General features: G+C 46.3%; 1 protein-coding gene and 1 long non-coding RNA gene across 2 annotated transcripts in view; one reads left to right on the top strand and one right to left on the bottom strand.

Annotated features, from left to right (window-relative positions):
* The window catches only part of LOC144110772 (uncharacterized), a 189,539-nt gene that overhangs the window by 50,183 nt on the left and 118,100 nt on the right, over positions 1-21,256 (top strand). The window lies entirely within an intron of this gene.
* LOC144111043 (lysosomal Pro-X carboxypeptidase-like) overlaps positions 6,455-21,256 on the bottom strand; it is a 38,499-nt gene continuing 23,697 nt past the window's right edge. Inside the window, exons 9-15 of the mRNA XM_077644142.1 lie at positions 20,335-20,436; positions 17,650-17,831; positions 15,160-15,317; positions 13,748-13,917; positions 11,025-11,180; positions 10,468-10,655; positions 6,455-6,915 (exon numbers count right to left, since the gene is read on the bottom strand). Coding sequence (XP_077500268.1) covers positions 6,654-6,915; positions 10,468-10,655; positions 11,025-11,180; positions 13,748-13,917; positions 15,160-15,317; positions 17,650-17,831; positions 20,335-20,436 — 1,218 coding nt within the window. The 3' untranslated portion in view covers positions 6,455-6,653. The remainder of the gene's footprint in view (positions 6,916-10,467; positions 10,656-11,024; positions 11,181-13,747; positions 13,918-15,159; positions 15,318-17,649; positions 17,832-20,334; positions 20,437-21,256) is intronic.

The raw sequence follows: 21,256 nt of genomic DNA, 5'->3' as shown, positions 1-21,256 counted from the left end.
AGAGTTAATGGGGAATACCTACACAATCTGTCATTCGCTAATGACATTGCCTTGCTGAGTCACTCAGGAGGTGAATTGCAAATCATGATCATTGAGTTAGACAGGCAGAGTAGAATGGTAGGTCTAAAAATTAACATGCAGGAAACCCAAGTAATGTTCGACCGTCTAGCAAGGAAACAGCAGTTCCCATTTGGTAGTGAGGTGCTGGAAGCGGTGAGTGAATACATCTACTTAGGGCAGGTAATGACGACTGATCCGGATCATGAGAGGGAAATAACTAGAAGGATAAGAATGGGGTGGAGCGCATATGGCAGGTTCTCAAAGATCATGAGCGGTTGTTTACCAATGTCCCTCAAGATAAATGTGTACAGCAGCTGTATCTTACCGCTACTCACCAACGGGGCGGAAACGTGGAGGCTAACGAAAAAGGTCCAGCTTAAGTTAAGGACAACGCAGGGAGCCATGGAAAGAAAATTGATAGGTGTAACGTTAAGAGACCGGAAGCAGGCACAGTGGTTCTTGTAAACCAGCGCAACGGCTCGAAGCCAAACGGAAAGGGACAAAACACAGCGCTGAACTAACAACAGAATAGATTTATTCAGGGCACCATGCAGTGGTTAAATACACGCTGGTATCACAGAATCTGTTGTTAGTTCAGCGTTGTGTTTTGTCCCTTTCTGTTTGGCTTCGAGCCGTTGCGCTGTTTTACAAGAACTATGTCTGACCAACTCGCCCACCAGTTCATGTTGTACAGGCACAGTCGATGAGGGAACAAATGTGGGTTAATGACATTCTAGTCGAAATCAAGAGGAAGAAATGGGCTTGGGCAGGGAATTTAATAAGAAGGCAATATAACCGCTGGTCCTTAAAGATAACGGAGTGGATTCCAAGAGAAGGTAAGCGTAGCAAGGGGCGGCAGAAGCTTAGGTGGGTGGGTGAGGTTAAGAAGTTTGCAGGCATAGGGTGGATGCTGCTGGCGAAGGACAGGGTTAATTGGAGATACATGGGAGAGGCCTTTGCCCTGCAGTGGGTGCAGTCGGGCTGATGATGATGATATGATCAATAACACGTAATACTTTTATCGTTACCCAAAAGACGCGTTTTCGATCCCGGCCACGGTGGTCGTATTTAAATGGAGGCGAAATGCTAGAGACCCGTGCACTGTGCGATGTCAGTGCACTTTAAAGAACCCCAGGGCGTCTAAATTACCCGGAGCCCTCCAATACGGCGTCCCTCATAGCCTGTGTCGTTTTGGGCGTTAAATCTCATAAAACTAAACCAAACCAAATCACACCAAACCTAAACATTTATCATGAGGTGACACCAGCTCGGCATCAATAAAGGAGGCCAAATGGTGGCGCTACTTTTATGAGAATAATAATTGGTTTTCAATAATTGGTTTTTGGTGGAAAGGAAATGGCGCAGTATCTGTCTCATATATCGTTGGACACCTGAACCGCGCCGTAAGGGAAAGGATAAGGGAGGGAGTGAAAGAGGAAAGGAAGAAGGAGGTGCCGTAGTGGAGGGCTCCGGAATAATTTCGACCACCTGGGGATCTTTAACGTGCACTGACATCGCACAGCACACGGGCGCCTTAGCGTTTTTCCTCCATAAAAACGCAGCCGCCGCGGTCGGGTTCGAACTTTTATGAGAAGCAAGTTATATATTCGGTCTATTTCATATAGGTATCAACACAACTCTCAGTGACCTAAAAGTGTTCGCTATTTCGACTTTGTTGCTGTCAAGCAGAAGCGGTCCGTTCTCGATTGATGGGTTGGAAGTTGACTGGCCAGAAAAATAAAGCTTCTGACTTATTAGCGTTTGAGAACGAACCATTACACAGGGACAACACGTGAGGCAAATTTAGGACGAGTTGCTTGTGGTTACTGCTTCATCAAAGAGAGAGCGAAATAGAGGAATAGACTTCAAGAGTGCACGTTATTTTGCAAGTCAGTCGTACATTGTTAAGCAAGAAATTGCGGAACACAAACATGGACCTGAAGAGCACAAGGACCGGGGCAGACTCACATATACATTCATGTCCAACATTCATGGGCAAAAATTTTGAAAATTGCAAAACTGTAAGATACTGGCATAAAAATATTGAAAGTAATGATCACTTATTCCGATATGTAGCCAAATCTTCTGTTTATAGTGTTTTTATCGCTCGGATGGAGTAGTTGAGACTACCATAAAAAATCAATAGAGAACGCGTTTGATGATAAAAAAAACGTTAATAGCAGAAAAATGCAAGCCTACCGACGGCAGATCCGCGGATATATTTATTTTTTTATAGGGAAAGCTTAAAATATATGAAAAAATGCGCTCATAAAATTTTCACGCTCAAAAATGCTTTTGTCTAGAATTGATGGGTATGCTTTGACTAAGCGCATGCCAAGGCCATATAAACCTATTCGGTGTAATGAACACAGAGGATGTGGTCTAATTTCTAAAGGGTTCCCCTTCGTTGGGCTACGCCGTCTCGATTGCCCACACGCAACTTGTTCATTTTTATTCTTCACGATGAACTGCTTTGCGGCCTTAGGTCTTGTATTAAAGGTAATGTGTCATTGATTTTCAGAACACCAGCAGTTTGAACCTGGACACATTTATGACACTCGTTTAATTCTATCTTCAGTCAACTTTTATAACATTTGAAAACCAGGTCCTTGTTCAGCGCGAGGGTTTCTGCGTTGGTTCTTGTGTGGCACCTGTACTGGCTGATATTCTCTTGGCCAGCATTGACCGTTATCTGATGTGCTCTTTGGACGACGTGATAGTTCTAATGATTTTTAGATACGTAGATGACCAACTTATTTTCTTATAGCTCCAGGGTTTGGCACACACGGACTCCGTTCAAAATGTTTTATTTGTATGTAAACCAAATGGAAGATGTGTAACCTTCACCAACGAATAACCCCGACCAGAATAGATTGCAGATTTTCAGATGTTAGATGTTTAGTGATCATACCAACAGATCACACGTGCTGGGTGTACTATCATCGACAAACGAAATGCGAATATGGTTTATGGGGGTTTAACGTCCTAAAGCGACTCAGGCTATGAGGGACGCCGTAGTGAAGGGCTTCGGAAATTTCGACCACCTGGGGTTCTTTAACGTGCACTGACATCGCACAGTACACAGGCCTCTAGAGTTCCGCCTCCATCGAAATGTGACCGCCGCGGCCGGAATGAAACCCGCGCGTATCGGGTCAGCAGCCGAGCACCATAACCACCGAGCCGACGCGCCGTGCGAAATTCGAACAGCGGAGCGCGTGGCAAAAGGTCCAGTTTAATACGTCTGCCTGTCGCCGTCGCAGATCGGCGCGCTCATCCGGTTTGCAACAGTTTTGCTTCTGTTTTCTTCGACGTTCGTTTTCTCGCTATGCCACTGGAGCGCCACATTCCCTATTTCCACCGATCTCAACTCGCTCGGGGCGGTTTCGCTGGCCGCACCGGCGGTGGCCCTGGGGAAGGGGGTGGGGGAGGGGGGGAGGGGTAGAGCGTTCTTATCTCACTCGCCTGTAGCGCTTTGATTTCGCTTCCATCATCTTCGTGTTATCAGCCTCTGATTGCGATGCGAGCAGTGAAAGAGACCAATAGGGTTGCGGTTGGTGCCCGACGAGACAGTTCCCGGATCACGTGTTTCAAGTAGTGAACACAACTTCGTCGCCCCCAGGAGAGCTCAAATGCCCCGGAACTGAAAATTCACGCGTTACCGTGAGGCCTGGAAAGAGAGCGCGAATCGTTCATCTCTGCCGTCGCAGTGTGCAGCGGCGTTGCGTAGGAAACGGGTCGTCCGCTATCTACAATTACTAGAATTTTCCAGGCATTCTGTGGTGCGGGAAGGCTCAGAAACTTGCTCCGTGGGCACAGGCAGTTGGTTACCGGCAAGGATTGAGACCTACTTATTGTGGCCTCTGCAGCAGACACGCAGCATTCCGGCTCTCTATTTTAAGGAAATTTTTCGGTTATGTGCCTGCACGTCAACCGTTAGACGTCTCCTGCAAGAGGCTGTTCTGCGAAGCCTTGTACCGTCGTAAAACACAGCGGTGTCAGAAGCACAGAAGCAAATAGAAAAGCAAGGCTTGTGTTGGCACATGAACATTCATCGTGGACTATACGGACAAGTGGCACTGGGTGACTTTCTATAACGAGTAAACGTTTTCAACTCACTGGGACGAGCGTCAACGAATCTGGAGACCGAAAATACCTGGTGGGCCTTTCCTGTCGTATGTGCATGTCGACCTGCCATATTCGAGGTAAGATTGCTTTAATGCCATAGCCATGTCATTGCTTTAATGCCATCTCACTGAGTAGAAGAGGCCATCGTTCTTTTATGAATTCACGGAACCAGTCGACCTTTATTTGTTCATAGCGCAACCATACGCTGAAAACACGCCCAGGAATGAATCTAAATCAAAGCCCTGCACTCCAGAGAGCTAAAAGCGCTCGCTTCACGCAAGCGGACGACAGCCTTAGCCGCCAGCAATATTGCGATTGGTGGAAAGAATGCACCGGCCAATCCAGTGGCAAATCGAGGGAACGAACGCCCAGGAAAATAGAAGCAAAACTATGGTGAATGGGATGAGAGTGCCTATCTCTGATGAGGACAGGCAGGCGGCGTAAAATGGAACTTTTTTCCACGCGCTCCGCTTTCATTTGACGCTGAAAGTTCTCGCCATGAGCACGAAAAGACCTGCTGCCATTTGAATCGGCTCATTCCAAGACGATGAAACGGGCAATTGCTACGTTCTGTTTGAAGGCAGCCTTGGAAAAATCTTGAGTTCACGTGGTAAAAGATTGCCTCAACAATCAGGTTGGAAGGTTTCCGAAAGCTGGTTTCCCTATTTTAGTCGTGGTCACTGTCACTGAGAAGCTCCTGCATAGATTTATATGCTAGAACACCGCAGGAAGTTGGCAGTCCAGAAGAAATCAGACCGGCTGCTATCCCCTGTATTCATAAGGTGTCTCACAATCCGACGAATGTAGCCAATCGCCACCGTGTGCCGGTGATATTATCTGCCCCAAAAGAGTCCACTCGACTGCATCCCCGGATCGTCTCCGGAGGAAGAATTGTGCAGAAGTGCAGGACACTAAGGTAGTAAACAACAGCTTACAATAGGCAGCAATCTGTTAGTCGTGGTAAAAAAAACACGCCCACCTGGAGCAAGTAGTGAAACAACTAGGAGGTAAAGAATGGGCCGCAGAACATTTAGCACTTGCTCTCGGGATCCGACAGCAGTTTACTAATATTCCTCAAGCGAGAACTATACAAGAGTTGCATCTTGCCAGTACTCACGTACGGAGCAGAAACTAAGAGGCTAACGAGGATTAGCAGACAAAGACAGCAGAGTAGGTCAGGGAACAAACGCGAGTTAGTGATCTCTTAGCTGAGATAAAAAAGACGACCTAAGCAACGCATGTAATCAGAACGGATAACAGGTAGTTCCTTAGTGTAACAGAATGGATTCCAAAAGAAGGCAAGCGTAGCAGAGGACGGCAGAAAGTCAGGTGGGATTAGGAAGTTCGCGAGGTTAAGGTCCGTGGCGCACCGCAGCGGTGGTCAAGTGGTTGAGCATCCACCTTGCATGCGGGAGGTGCGGGGTTCGATCCCCAGTGCCGTTGGGTACCCACCGGTGATCCAATGGGTACAAGCTTTCCTCTGGTCTCGTGCTCACCATATTTAAGGTGAAATGCTTAGGAAACGGGTCTTTGACCCCACCTTGAGTACTGGAAAAATACCTTGTGCCATGGCGCTCTTTGGCCATAGATGCCCTTGCGCCATAAAAAATCTATAATCATCGTCATAGTCAGTAGCTGACGCAGGACAGGGTTAACTGGAGATCACGTAGCTAGGCTCCTGATGATGATTTCGGCGAAGTTTTCGGTTACAACAACGATGACGCTGCTGTTTACGCTGCAAAAAGAAACAAGGCTGGATTTCTTATATTCTGTGCAAGCCGCCTATGGCAGGCGTCGATGCGCCCCGCCCCATGCGCTTCATATCCGGCGTGCGAGGGGGTACCGAAGCCGCTAAGATATACGCTTGCGAATTATTTGCTTTTCGACTCTTCCGGTAGCTGCGAAATAGTGCAATTCGCCTGGCCAGGATAACAAGAAGTCACCGTGGTGGATGCCACCCTTGACGAGCAGGGACCGGTCCCTTTTTAGGTGCCGCTTTCAAGCTGAATGCCGTCGTACAAAGAAAGCATGAACCTCAGAAAATACTCACTGGCCAAAAAACAAAACAAAAATGCGCTGGACAAACTGACGTTTGCACTGTCTATGACGCTTGAGACTAAAATTGATAGGTAAACGGAAGTGCTTCATTTTTCGAGGTTTGGGCTGGTTGCTTGAGGACATAGTGTCGCCGGCAAAACATTGACACCAGGGATGACATTAGCTGTTGCTCTTATATCACGAGACCTCGATAAAAAAAGTGTCAGTGGGGTTTGCTGTGTTTAATTTGATTTCATATTTATTTCATACAAGGCGAAAAGCAGGACAAGAAAAAAGCCACTCTGCGCGCCTTTTGATGATTCAACAGCACCCAGAAGACAGTTTCCATGGTATCACAAGGACTACATATGTTATAGCTGGGCTCGAAACCGAAGCAAAGAACTGCATGATTGCAGTGGGTATAGAAGTCCTCAGAAGAAATGGTTAAACAGAGGGTGTTCGCGTGCTGTGCGGACTATAATGTCCTTGGCGTCCGCCAGGGCCGCCTTTTCCAGCCAGCGAAGCACATGTGCCTTTTCTAGCTGGCGGGCCGCCCTGAGCGAGGCTGGGTCGCTGTCCGTGGAGAACCGCAGGTCGCTGTGGTGCGCCGCGCCTGAGATCAGGATGACTGGCAGGTTGTCAGACAATGGCTCCCTGAAGCCCACCGCCGACCACGGGTCCAGGTCTCCTTGGCTGCGCAAAACCGGTGTGCACCATTGAGCCCTTAGTCAATTGAATGTAGATCTTCCTCACGAGGCCTGCCCTTAGAAAAACTTATTTAGACAGTCTATAGACTGTCCACAGACTTACCTCTATGAAGTCTGTAGACTCTCTATAGACGAACCCTAGAGGACAGTGTATTGGCAATACAAATCCTATAGACAGTCCATAGACAATCTATAGATTTATGGCCATACACTTTTAGTAGACTTCTGTCTATAGGCAGTCTATAGACTATGAGAAGACAAAAAGGAATATCTATACGAAGGCAATAGTCTATAAGAAGTATATAGACTGTCTATTTTTATAAGGCTGCCACTCGGATCAATAGATCAATAGCCACAGGTTTCTGTTTCATTACAAGAGGCATTTTCACTAGAGTACTAGCCCGTAGTCAGACACAAGAAAAGCATAAGACGCATTTTCACTAAAGAGAGACAAGAGATGCAGTTTTTTCAAGTCTTTAATGCCACATTGTCAGCTGCTAAAGCCTTCTTGTGCGGGGCTGGCTTTGTATGCACGAATTCATGTAATAATCACGAGATCAGCGGCGGCAGGCCCCTTGCCCACTTCCACGAATCTGGTGGTCGCCGTCGGCATAATATTACTTCATCATACTCAACGTCCCGTTTGCAACTTATCGTGATCCATTTAAACAGTGCACCTCACCTGCTAGTTATAAAACATTATATATTATATAGCGGTTATGGAAGTTTACCAATATCCCTCAAGAGGAAAGTATACAACAGCTGTATCTTACCAGTACTCACCTACGGGGCAGTAACTTGGAGGCTAACGAAAAGGGCTCAGCTCAAGTTAAGGACAACGCAGGGAAGTATGGAAAGAAAAATGATAGGTGTAACGTTAAGGGACCGGAAGCCAGCAGAATGGGTGAGGAAACAGACGCGGGTTAGTGACATCCTAGTCGAAATCAAAAGGAAGAAATGGGTTTGGGCAGGGCATGTGATGCAAGACAACCGCTGGTCCTTAAGGGTAACGAAGTGGATTCCAAGACAAGGCAAGCGTAGCAAGGGGCGGCAGAAGGTTAAGTGGTTGGATGAGATTAGGAAGCTTGCGGGGATGCGGTGGCCGCAGCTGGCAAAAGACAGGGTTAATTGGAGAGACATGGGAGAGGCCGTTGCCCGGCAGTGGGCGTAGTCAGGCTGATGATGATTACGATTATGATGATGATGGTGGTGGTGATAGTGATTATTATTATTATTATTGTTGTTGTTGTTGTTGTTGTTGTTGTTGTTGTTGTTGTTGTTGTTGTTGTTGTTGTTGTTGTTGTTGTTGTTGTTGTTGTTGTTGTTGTTGTTGTTGTTGTTGTTGTTGTTGTTGTTGTTGTTGTTGTTGTTGTTGTTGTTGTTGTTGTTGTTGTTGTTGTTGTTGTTGTTGTTGTTGTTGTTGTTGTATAGTTGCATAGCGTCATCTAACCCATCACCTCTCATTAAACCGATTTAATCAACTTGACCAAAAAGTGCTTTTACCTGCTCTAATTTCCACATCCCATCAAACATACCCCAGAGGATGAAACAGATTTTACATTACGTACGCAGACCTTCAACATTTACTTCTCATTTTTCAGGAGTATTTGAAAACGCTATACTGCTTTACTTTGTAGCTTCCGGATGCACCCTTTAGTAAGCAACGCTCTGGCGTGAAACGTCTTTTAGATTTTCGCCAAAAGTCTTGGGCGCCATTCATGTTTTTCCTTTCTCTATAAGACGAAATTCTGTCAGACAATGGACCAGGCGGATGAGCACCACTCACAGTACTGTATCTTTATTCACGGGTGTCTGTCTCGGCACCCTAACAAAACGGTAAAGTTCGAACTCAGGCGCAGTCTCTAAAATACTGCTAGCATGGTGTCTACGGCTTGTTTGTCATAGAGAGGACATAGTACTATAGTGCCAAACAATAGCGACAGAGAGAAGACAAATCAAACACTTGCGTTTGTGTTTTCTTCTCTCCATTCGTTCCTGTTGTTTAGTGCTACAGTGCTATGCCCTCTCTATCTAAACACCAAGTATCCAAGCTCTGCGCCTTAATTTTTTTGTCATTTCTTATGCGCCATTGTGTAACGCGAAAGACGCCCGGGCAGAGAAGTCGAAACACCTTGAGCCGACTTTAAACAACAAGTTTTTACTAAAAGCACGTCAGATATACACCCAACAACGCCCTAGAAGCTACATGGAACATGATTTCCAATGGAACATGTTTTCAATAGAATAGACTGCGTTGTCGGAAATCAGCACTTCTGGTGTCCATTTCTTCTCTATCGCAGGAAGCATGATAAAGTGTGTGGATTTAGTGCCTGCTTCCGCGTTTGCTTTGTTCCTTTCTCGTTGCGCGAATACAGGACGATATGTAAATATTAGCTGTCCAAAGTGCCGGCTCTGCAACAATGTGTCACAGATGGATCGATCAGCCAATTCAGTAGCAAGACAGAGAATGAATGTATCACTCAGTATAAATTTTAAAAGCCATTATTAGCGGCGTACGCTTGGAGTTGCAATTGCTGACAAGGCCAAAGTAAGCTTACCCTTTCGCAGCTCTTAATCGCTGTCGCATTTGTCAGGCCTTAATCGTCGCAATTTTGGATATTAACTACTTAGGCGTAGCGGAACGCTGTGGAACGGTAAAGTATCTTCTGGTTTTACACCTTGCTGTTGATTGAGGTCATTTAAAAACTCATCCTGCTTATTATGCAGCCAATGGTGGCTACCTTTAAGATGAAGCTGAGTATCCTTTTGGAGTGTCCCGAAAGAGAATATATTTAGAATCACTGGGTTTTGTAAAGAGTCGCGGAAAACATTAACTATCGCGTCAAAATTAAGAAGAGGTCAGAAGGGCTGGTGCTTACGAACGTAGGAGTAATTCAGTCGCAGGAAAATAGAACTAGCCCAGCGGTTAAGAAATAGGCATTGGCAGAATCCACGCTAACTAATGCAGTGACGAACTGCGACCATGTTATGATGTAAAGCCCGAAGCTTGTGGCCAATCATCCGTCCATATACATCTCCGATTTATCTTTACGCCTCTAGATCCTTGGTCTGCCACTCGACATCATAAAAGGGGAAGGGGAAATGACTCTAAAGAGACACTGACGGCATAATGCCCCGACCATCGCAGGCGATGTCCATACCCGCGTGCACATCACACGGAGATTTAATAAGTTGGTTTAGGTTTGGTTTATGGGGGTTTAACGTCCCAAAGCGACTCAGGCTATGAGGGACGCCGTAGTGAAGGGCTCCGGAAATTTCGACCACCTGGGGTTCTTTAACGTGCACTGACATCGCACAGCACACGAGCCTCTAGAATTTCGCCTCCATCGAAAGGAGAGTTAATAAGTGTCTCAGAGGTGGACATGTGTGCGATAGTGGAGTGTACCAGTGTAGACACTAGAACAGCAGACGAACTGAGTGAATCGGACGTGGTACAGTTCACTGCGTCTTTTCGGGCCCACAGTCGAAAACGTTTACGAACTGACAATGCTGAATGCCGTGCTAAAGCAAAACTTACCTGAATATAATGTTTGATGCCGAGCCGACATTCCTCCCACCGAACGTCATGACGCCGTGGTAGAAGTCGGGCCTCACGCCAAACTTCCTCTCGCACTCCTGGGCGAACTTGGTGCTGTTCCACACCTGAGGGTAGAACATGTCCGTGACACCATCGCTGCACGTGGGCATGGTCAGCTCGGTGCATTCCTGCGTTGTCAACCACGTTAAATAATGCACATGCATACAAAAAGTTGAATGTAACCTTTCATTGTTAAGATAATATTTGGTGAGAATTGTTGCTGCAACGCGACCTGAGTGAAATTAAAGACTCCGAGGAGGTTTCTGTATATCTGTCACAACCAGTGATACAAATGAGTACTGGCCGGTTGAGTGTCAAATCGCTAGCAAAGAAAGACATGCAGGCTTTTCAGATATTCATATTTATTTTCATGAGGATATTTTGAAAAACAAGACATTAAGGCTATATTTTGCAGCTTCATAGTTGTGCGATGTGAATTTTAGTTGTTTATGAGAGCTGTGTTAAGCGCTGTTTTTTTCTGTCATGCCACTATTTACCTGGAACCGCCATGATGTTTGGTATGCGTGGAAAATGTCGATGTCGTTACAGGCACGCGTCCCCGTGCCATTGAAGAAGAGGTTCACGGTTTTAGCGACGGCATCCACGAGAGCGTCGTCGCTGGCAAAGCTGCTCTGTAGGAACTTGCACGCTTCCTGGTTTCACAATTGAAAAAAAAGTATAAGGAACTGTAAAATTACGCTCAGTAGCCACCTAGTACATGTGACAAAAAAACGTAACAAGCTTTACCTTATTACTAAGTTTCACAAGCAAATTTAGAGTGAGTAGGAATTTTATAAAGCGCATACTGCGAAGAAGACACTATACTCATAGCACATATTACTGTCACAGGACAAGTTAAAAGAGCATAGGTTTCCTTTTACCAATTCATGACCAGCACTCTAGGACAAAAATTTGAAATGTTGTAAAATTAAAGTACTTTTATGAAAATATTGAAGGTAATAGCAGACTCTTCAGACCTGTAGCATTTTTTTTATTGTTCCCATAGCTCGCATCGAGCAGTTAAGACTGTCATAGAAAATCAATGAGGAACACTTTTGACCATAGCAAAAATGTTAATACCAAAAAATGCAAGCCTACCAACGGGAGATCTGCGGATATATTGATTGTTACAGAGAAATCTTACAATGTATGAAAACATTGCGGTCATAAATTGTTTCCCGTTAAAAAATGCTTTTGTCCAGAAGTGTTGGGTATGAACTGCGCAATCTTTGCAGGTGGCGTTTTCGTTTCTTTTTTTTTTTTGTAGGCATAGCAGTCGTTATGTCCTTGTGTGGTATAGCTGCTAAGGCACGTTCAGAGAAAAGGAAAGAAACAAGGAAAGAGAGAGAGAGAGAGAGATCTATGGCCCGACGAATGAGGGTGCTGCTTTAGTGAAGAGGGTATACTATAAGTTTTCACATGATGTGTGGATTGTCGTGTGCAGACAGCGCTTCTACAGGAGTTTCTGAGTTTCTCGCGTGGCACGAAAGGACGAAAATATTCAAGGCCTATAGTTAGACAGCTGCTCAAAGGCTCTGCTAACTAGATGTGTACTTGAAAGCATTCGTGATCTTTCTTAGCTCCTTCCATAACTTAGCATGAAAACTCACTCAGTGATAGAAAACGTGAATTTTAAGAGACTTTGAGGATAGCAACCGTGTAGTTGCATTAGAGCTCGTAGTAACCAACTCAACATCTGACTGACGACTTCTTTTTCAGTACTGAAAATTTTCCTGATATTGTCAGCATCCCGCGCCGCCAGCCCCACATTTGTGGACGTGTTTCTCGTGTCAAAATTGTTCTCCGTCTCCTTGCTTTCGCTTAAAGGTTAGTTTATTATTGGTAGAGGGCACCAGTATTTGAATCCCTATAGGCACCGCCTTTACGAATACCAAACCCGCGCGGCAGATCACTGGCCCTACCCTGCAAAGGGAATGTCCAAAAATATAACATATTTTGCTGAAATGAGCAAACTATACCGCACTCTCCTTCACGAGAACGTCTCTATGATAGCCGTTATGAGAACGACTTCAATATAGAAAATATGCGTAGTTCATGTGACGTCTTATAGAGCGAAATTGTCGTCCTTTACAAAATAAAAATAAAACCTGCAACTTTCAGTTGGATTTCACTAAGATAGTTCAGACAGGTTTGCTTTAAATGTTTGCGTCTGTGATTTGTTCCCCCCCCCCCCCCTATTGCGCTGTGGATATTACGTGCCCAGTTTCCATTGGTCACCAGCGTGTTCGAACGCAAACATTTCTGGCATTATGGGGGAGCACACATGTGGAGAAGGAGGAGGTGAGGCAGTGAGCTTAAGCGGAAGAATAAACCGGTTTTCTACCCTGCACAGGAAGAAAGGGATGAGGGAATAAAAAGATGAAGCAGAAAAGAGAATAGCAGGAAAATGAAGTCAGTATGAAAAGTCGTAAAAAGTTCGGTAAAGTCCCAGCCTATCGTGCGGGCCACAAGTTCGCAAGAAACGGAGCAGTGCCTAGGAGGCCTTCACCGCCGACGATCACCGCAGCCAGTGGCCGAGAATCTTTTTTTCCGTCAGTGGGCGTGGATCTAGACGCTCCAGCGCATGGCGGAGAGACTGCCTTTCGGCGCTGTAGACCGGGCATTCACGTAGAATCTGGATGACAAGTTCAGGCGATGTGCCAGCGATTTGAAAATCCCAATAGGAGGGATGTAACAACGGTGGTGATGCGTACGCTATCGCAGGCGCGCAACCTAGATGACCTGCGCCACGTTTACTGTAGTCTGATTGCTTAGAGATTAGCTCCAGGACGGTAGCAGAATGCACGATAAATAATCTCATATGGAAGCCCAAAATATCGACGACACACAAACAGCTGTTTGGCAGTATGTCCCGTTTCAGGAATGCCTGTCGCGATTTCGTTGAACGCAGTCAACAATACACTGCAACCACTTGATCTAATAAAGTCTACTCGGCTGCTGACCCAACAGACGCGGGTTCGATCCCGGCCACGGAGGTCGAATTTTGATGGAGGCGAAATTCTAGATGTCCGTGTGCTGTTTGATGTCAGTGCTCGTTAAAGAACTCCAGGTGGTCGAAATTTCCAGAGCCCTTCACTACAGCGTCCCTCATAGCCTGAGTCACTCTGGAACGTTAAACCCCCATAAACCCTACCAAATCTGTGGAAATTTTGAAAAATTATAGTCGTGGAGAGTAAAGAAAACCGGCAGGCGTCCTCACCCTGACGGGGCGGGCCGGAAGTGGCGTCAGAAGAGTGGAAGCGTCAACGTAGTTGAGCATAGCGAGCACCATGTAGACGTCGTGAAGCCAATCTCGTAGCTTGATGTAGTCGCCAACGTGGAGGTCTTGACACAGCTTGAACTTATCGCGTAAAGCTTTGACGGACTCTTCTGCAGGTGGTAAGAAAAGAAAAGAATCGAAATCTTTAAGATCGTTGCATGATTATGAATATCGTTAACGCTATTGCATCAAGCATTTACTGTGGAATTGAATTCAAGAGAAATATGGAGTCACTAAAGAATATGATTTCTACTTTCTTTCAGTGTAAGTTATTGAAAGCAGGACTGCATAATTTTTGTCACAAGTTTTACCAAAAGTAGGCAACACAACACAGTTCTTCTCTAGTAGTTAACATAGCCACGCTGCGGCTCAAGAAAATCGAAGCTCCCCCCCCCCCCCCCCCCCCATTTAAAATCAATATTATAAATAGCAGCCGAGGAGTACGAACTTTCCGCTCCAGCAGTGTCTCCGTGTAGCAAGCCTCGTCGATTTGACAGACTGTCTTGTTTTCTGCGAGTCACTATTACGCCGCCGTGTTGGAATCAATATACAGTTGATCACTCTAAGGCTAACCTAGTTGGATAAAGTGTTCTGCCTCAGTCCGTACTTACAAGACAAAAAAAACAATGAGAATAGCTGGCTCCTTCATCTCTGTATGCCTCAACGGCACATTTCGGAGAATGAGCAAACACCACACCCGAGCCGCCGCGGTGGCTGAGTGGTTACGGCGCTCGGCTGCCAGCCCGAAAGACGCGGGTTCGATCCCGGCCGCGGCGGTCGAATTTCGATGGAGGCGAAATTCTAGAGGCCCGTGTACTGTGCGATGTCAGTGCACGTTAAAAAACCCCAGGTGGTCGAAATTTCCGGAGCCCTCCACTACGGCGTCTCTCATAGCCTGAGTCGCTTTGGGACGTTAAACCCCTCATAAACCAATCATAAACCAAACACCACACCCGGAACAAATTATTAATTTCAGTGAAGCCTCACGAAAGCGGTCACCTTCATATTGACACTGTCTGTACTGCATGCTCCCACAGTTGGAAATTACTCAGAAGCAGTGGTTTGAATATAGCCAATTTAGGATTAACTTGCTAGCACGAAAGTGCTCTCTTGCACCTCCTTTTTTTTCAAGACGGCAAAATCAAATGCATATCTAAAGCTAGTCCAATTGGTTGTTGATTTCTGGCAGTCACTTTACGGGAGGGCAAGTGATCGCTTCGTCATACTAAAAAGAATCGCTCGTGTTCTGCCTACACCAAGCTGATTACTTGCATGTTCACTGAGGCTGTATCAACGAGATCTCACTTTATACTTCTGCCCAAATGCGCCAGATAAGGTGAGACTGAACTCACCCAAGGAGAACTTCGCTTCGATGATGGACCATGACTTGCGAACTGCCTTGGCACACAGGGGTCCTCCCTGGTCGAACGCGTTGGTGATCGCTTGATTGAAAGCCGAACACGGTGAGAGGCCGGGAAACATGAGAAGCGGAGCACTGCTTGAGAGTGCCCTGTGCGCGCCATAGTCACAAATATGCCGTCAACAGAGCACCTTACTGCTCAAGTCCTACGTGTCGCAGTGTCAAGAGAATGCCAACAACTTCATGCCACGGGAAATGGCCTTCGTTCAAAAATGTAATCAACTCGCTGGGTGATGTTGATGAGACCTAAATGTATTATGCATGACGTTCAGCTCACTCCAGCTTCGCACCTTTATCTTCACACTTTCCTTCTTTACTAATTTTCCTACAAACATACAAATCTATTCACACTATGCGAACTGACAAGCCAGAGGATTGCTCTTCTTACCAACCTCGACCTTTCTTTTTTCATCAGACTTCTCTCGTCATTTGTGAGTGAGCATTCCCCCCTCCCTTTTTTTTTTGCAGTGACAGCTGTATATACATAACATCCAGTGAGGTCATGTCGTTGATGTCGGTGGCCATCTCCCTTTCGGTCTGCCTCCGCCCTGCGATGCCGGGCACTCGCCTTATAAGGTATGATGAGCGTGTGACGTACACCCTTTGTCAGAAATTTAAAGTCCAGGAGGTTCGCTTCCGAGCCACATCATGTGGCGTGTAATGCATTCTTAGTGATCAAGATCTGACGGCGAAAAGATTGTTCGTCCTGCACCCTCCTGCGGAAAGGACTTCCAGGAATCCTACAGGAGCACCACTGCACGACTTTAAAGCAAACCCCCTGGGCTTTAAACTTTTGACAAAAGCGTACCCTACACCCGTATATCCACAACCAATGACTGGTTGCTGCGCCCGTCTACGATATTCTGAGCAAAAGGCATTCACTACATAGCCCTTATACACGGCGAAAATTGAGTGTACGTCATGGCAGTATAAATGCGACATCCTATATCTCTACACAGAGTAACTAAACCCTCCAAGTGGCATTCGCACCGCCCCGACTGCCGCTGAAGTTCTCCTTACCACAAAGACAGATGTCCGGTGATTATTTTTTGTGATAAAGATGAAGTGTGGCAAGTGCGCTGCACGCACTCGCGCGCATGGGGGGAGAGAAGACGACGAAGTAGGAGAATACAGATCGGCTCGATCGTATGCCACGTGTACTGTTTCATTGCTAATTATCATTACTACGATACAACATATTTTGGCGACGAGGATGCTGTTTTGATTCGGGACCTTCACGTGGCCTGCTCACCATCCGTCATGAGCTTTTCTGGGCTTCAGCCACCACCACCCTTCCTGCCGACTCCTGGTCGTCCTGCCCTTCCATGGGAGCAATGGGAGCTGGCGTTCCGGAATTACATGCTGGCCTCGTGTGCCTCTACTCTGGGCGCGGACAGGCGGAAGGCCATCCTGCTGAATTGCCTCGGACTGGAAGGTCAGCGCATTTTTTATACATTGGCGCCGCCGTCGTCCACTCCAGCGCCTACAGCTGTGGCTTCGCACTCCGGTGACGAGGCGCCCCGCCTTGACGAATTTGATGCGGCGATAGCCATCCTGTCGGAGCATTACAAATCGTCCGTGAATGTAATCGCCGCACGTCATCGCTTTCGCCGTCGAGTTCAAGCTCCAGGAGAGACAACCGATGAGTACGTCGCTGTCCTTCGCAGCCTTGTCGGCGACTGCGGGTTTGGGACCATGGCGGACGATATGATCAGGGACCAGCTGATGGAGAAGACCTCGAGTTGCCATCTGCGTGAGTGCCTACTCATGGAAGGCTCCTCCTTGACTCTGTCGCGCGCCATGCTCCTTGCTCGACAGTGTGAGCAAGCTTCCCGGGAAGCCAGGGAATTGGCTGAGGAGGACGCTCCAGTACATCGTGTGAGATGCGAGCGCGGATCGAGACAAACACCACCTCAGGCCCATTGCTGCAAGTGCCAAAGTCAACCATCACAACCATCACAGCATTTTTTCTTATAATTCAGTTAGCAAAACCACGCCCTCATCTTGCAGCTTGTCCTAAGCGTCAGATCTTCTCAAGGGTCCCAGTCAAAAGCTGAGAAATGAGTAATCAATCAACCAGTTAAAGCTCGGAAAGCCTTGGCCTGGGGCGTCTTGTACAAAGCAAATAAGACAGTCTTGTTCCCAGTCTAATCTTATTCGCGGTTTAAAACTTCTCTGGGTTTTGAGTAAAAACGCATAGCTGGTTCACTATTTGTTGGTGGGCACCTCAAGCGCACCACGAACGCAGGTTGATCACTCGGTGTTTCTGCGGCGCGCTTGAGGCGTCCACCAACAACTGAACCAGCTATGCGCATTTCCTTTTCTCAAAACCGACAGAAGTTTTAGACCGCGAATAAGATTATACTGGCGATAAGGCTGTCTTATTTGCACCGTGCGAACCGCCCTTCGTTGTGGTACTCACGCTGTAACTAGATGCGGGTATTTCATGCGCATCCAGGCAGCGAGCATTCCTCCGTAAGAACCACCAAAGGCTACCACGGGGCGATTAGCAGCTCCAGGAAGCGTGCCCCTGAGGTGGATCAAAAGATCGGCGTAGTCGGCCAGCGCCTGCTCAGCGCTGAGGTAGCCCAGTTGGGGTAGTCCCTGCAAACGTGCACGCCGACGCATTGTTTTCTCAAATACGCTCACCTCGTTGGACACGCGTAGAACATATTTACACATACTTAAGTCGTCGGGCAGCCCATATTTAAGCATACTTAAAGGTTTTTCTCGTCCTGGTCTCATTCGCACTTTATTCGTACCCAAGATGTGCAGTCGGGGACATAAGCCTCTGGACCACGTGTTCCGTCAACGAAGCCGATAGCTCTGTTATTATCCGTCCGCTGGCGACCTCACTTGTGAAATAATAGGGTGTTGGCTTTCACCTTCGCAAGTGTGGTCTCCCACCGCCGGCTATCATTAAAGCTATCGGCTTCGCTTAAGGAACACGTGGTCCAGAGACTTTTGTCCCTGACTGCACATGAGGACAAGGAAAAAGCCATTCTACGACGGCTTGAGCAGCCCCTGGCCCCCTAAACAGAATGGCATTGGAAACCACAAAGACATGGTGAAAAATAGTTAGCCTTATGACGACAAACAAATTAATTTCATAAACATACAAATGTGAGTACAAGCAAACAAAAATGTATACAAAGGGTCCTAAACGCAAACACATACACATATACGCACATACAAAAAATCCTCCAAGAATGTACATCAGATTTTAAGCAACTGATGAAACTCAGAAATGGTTAATTTCGCAAGATTGATGCTAACTGCTGTAATAATTTCGAAGCCTTGGTAATGTAGTTTGGAGCATTTGCCTACCGTATTTCGTATCTCATTTTGGGATTTTCCAGTGTTCGGCACTTCTCGGGTTTAATTTTTTTACCACGCTCGCAAAAAGTCTTAACGCGCTATATAACTGAAATGCAGGTTACTGGATAGCTGCATTATATGGTCACATCGTGGTGACAGCATTCAGTACGGAAGGAAGAGAATTAGACGGGTCAAACTAGAAAGTCTTTATGCACAGTTTCCACTGCCCAAGCGGCGCTGTAATAGTTCCACTGCGCGCCTAAAAACTGCTGCCGTCAGCAGCTTGTGCCGCGATAAACGCTAAACCACACGCTCTCCGATTAGGTGGCAGCGTTCGGCTGATAACGCTCCTTGCTCAGGTGATCTCGACGTAACACAGTTATCTTTAAGTGCATCACGAGTGACTTCGACAGAGCGCAGAATCGTATTTCGATAAGCGCTGGGTTGGCGTGGAAACGCATTACTGACGCGTGTAAAAAATTCTTGCTTCTGTCACTAGGCAATGTTGCGGCGCTGCGATCGACAAAGGCAAACTTCGTCGCTAGTTGCCTATTGAGCGATCTTGTGCCCGCATACGGAAACTCAGCAGGCTACGACAATAACAGCAAGTGCGCTCGGCGGTCGACGAAGGTCCCAAGCATGCCCACAGGGCTATCAAGACCACAACCAGCAAACAAATAAAACAAGCAACATTGCGCGGCAGTATCGCGGAATCGATAAAAGAATATATCGATGGACCAGTCGAGGTATCATTCAGTCCAGTAAGCAGAGCAACTGCCTTCAGGCCACTCCAAGGCTAATCTCGCCTATACGCCAACGCCAGCACCTCCACAGCATCATTCTTTAGTTTACAAATAAAGCTTGGTGTAAGGTAAGCAAACACAACGAGGCTGTATGACTGCCAGTGAAAGGCTAGCCGAGAATTTTGCGGATTCCCTAGACGGTGTTCTAGATTTTGCGGCTACGGTATGACGAGCATTCTGTAGACTTCGATATAATTAGGTTTGGTAAGAGGTAATCAAAAACAACGCAACTACCTGATTACCAACGTGCATGGACAATGTATCGCTTTGGAGTAACTTAAAAGCTTCGATTCGACGTGCATATCTAGACTCCCTCCGGAGAGCTGGTCATTAACACAATAATTCGTACGCAACATTATTCAAAATTTACACATAACTCAAAAATGTACCACGCTGAGTGAGTTGATGATAATAAGCCGGCTGGTTACATTGTTTCCTTTGGAAGTCGCACTATTCGATATCCTGTTTTTCTTCTGAAACGATTCATTGCGATTGTTGACTGCGCAGACAACCGGAATCTTCTGGGTAACCTTCCCCTGTTGCTACCCGCCGCGGCATCTCGCGTAGACAGTAGTATAGCTCTGGAAAGTGAAGTGCTAAAAGCATATTATACAATCTTTTCAGTAATGTCTCTCCCTCTTTCTATCACTCTCTCTCTCTCTCTATAGCTGACTAAAAAATATTCGCAGTTGTTTTGTGGCTAGCGTTTACTATACTGCGTTGACCATAGTATCAAAGGTTCGATTCGTGCCTGTTTGGTGGAATGATTTCTTTAAAGATACAGTCCTAATACAGTAAAAACAAAAAACGAACATGCAGAATGGGAGTTTTACGTTGAGTTCTTTGCAACGCAGAGTGCTGCACAGTTTAAACGTCATCGAATGTATTAATGCCGGCGATTCCGATGTTCCTTGCGGCGATCGAGGTTGTCACAATTAGGAGCAGTGCTGCGCTTATGTGCAATGCAGTTTGCTCGTCACACTTACCGTTAGGGACTTCTGACCAAAAGGCATGGATTTGCCGTAGAAGCGATGCTCAGCAAATATAATCAGTGCTTTCATTTCGGGTGCCCATTCCCACATCAGGCCCTGTGGTGGAAAAAATTTGAAAATTCGAACAAACCAGACAAAGAACACTTCATAATAGAGGGGCAGTTTGGAACGCTCAGCAAGCGACCCCACTTCGCAAATAAGTAGCGCCTTGATATTTCTTACAGAAAAAACCTGCGACAAAATTTTAACTCGGAACATGTTTTGGACGTGAGTATATTTCTCAGGCGAATACAGAAAGCCTCCAAAGAGACACGAAGCGACATTTAAGGGACATTCCAAGCCATTTAAAAATTCCAAGAAGCATATATTCTGGCATAGTAAAAACAGACGAATGTTCTCGTAGCTCAGCACTCGACACCTCTAGCGCCCTCTGGGTCATAAACGAGGTGTTACAGGGTTGTTACTACTAATGTCATAATGCCGTTAGCTTCTTTTATTCTTATTAGACATTCTTCAATAGATGTTCCATAAAGTGTTTCAACAAATGCTTCAATGCTTGAACAAATAGCAAACGGTGTTTTCAGAGCCCCTTTTTATGTCGGTAGTATGGATACATGTGATGTTTCAGCGTGATTCAAAATAGTGACCACGGCCATGTCGCAAGACAGTCGAAAGGTTGTCGTTAAGTCGGCATTACGAATTTATAAAGACTTTAAATGACCATGATTATTTTGAACGGTGGTGGCCAATTGCAGTACAGTTATCTATAAGTTATTCATGAGCAGTACAAGCGGAACTAATGGACATTAACTTCGTTGCTACTTGGTTCTGATACCCTTCGTTAAAGTACATTCTATTCAGTTCTGCTCAAAATCTTTTAAGGGTCTTGATGATGATGATGAAGATGATGATGATG

Source organism: Amblyomma americanum, chromosome 11 (genome assembly GCF_052857255.1).
Source record: "Amblyomma americanum isolate KBUSLIRL-KWMA chromosome 11, ASM5285725v1, whole genome shotgun sequence".
In the NCBI taxonomy this organism is placed as follows: domain Eukaryota; kingdom Metazoa; phylum Arthropoda; class Arachnida; order Ixodida; family Ixodidae; genus Amblyomma; species Amblyomma americanum.
Note: the sequence above shows the minus strand (reverse complement) of the source record. Positions and strands in the feature narration are given on the sequence as shown.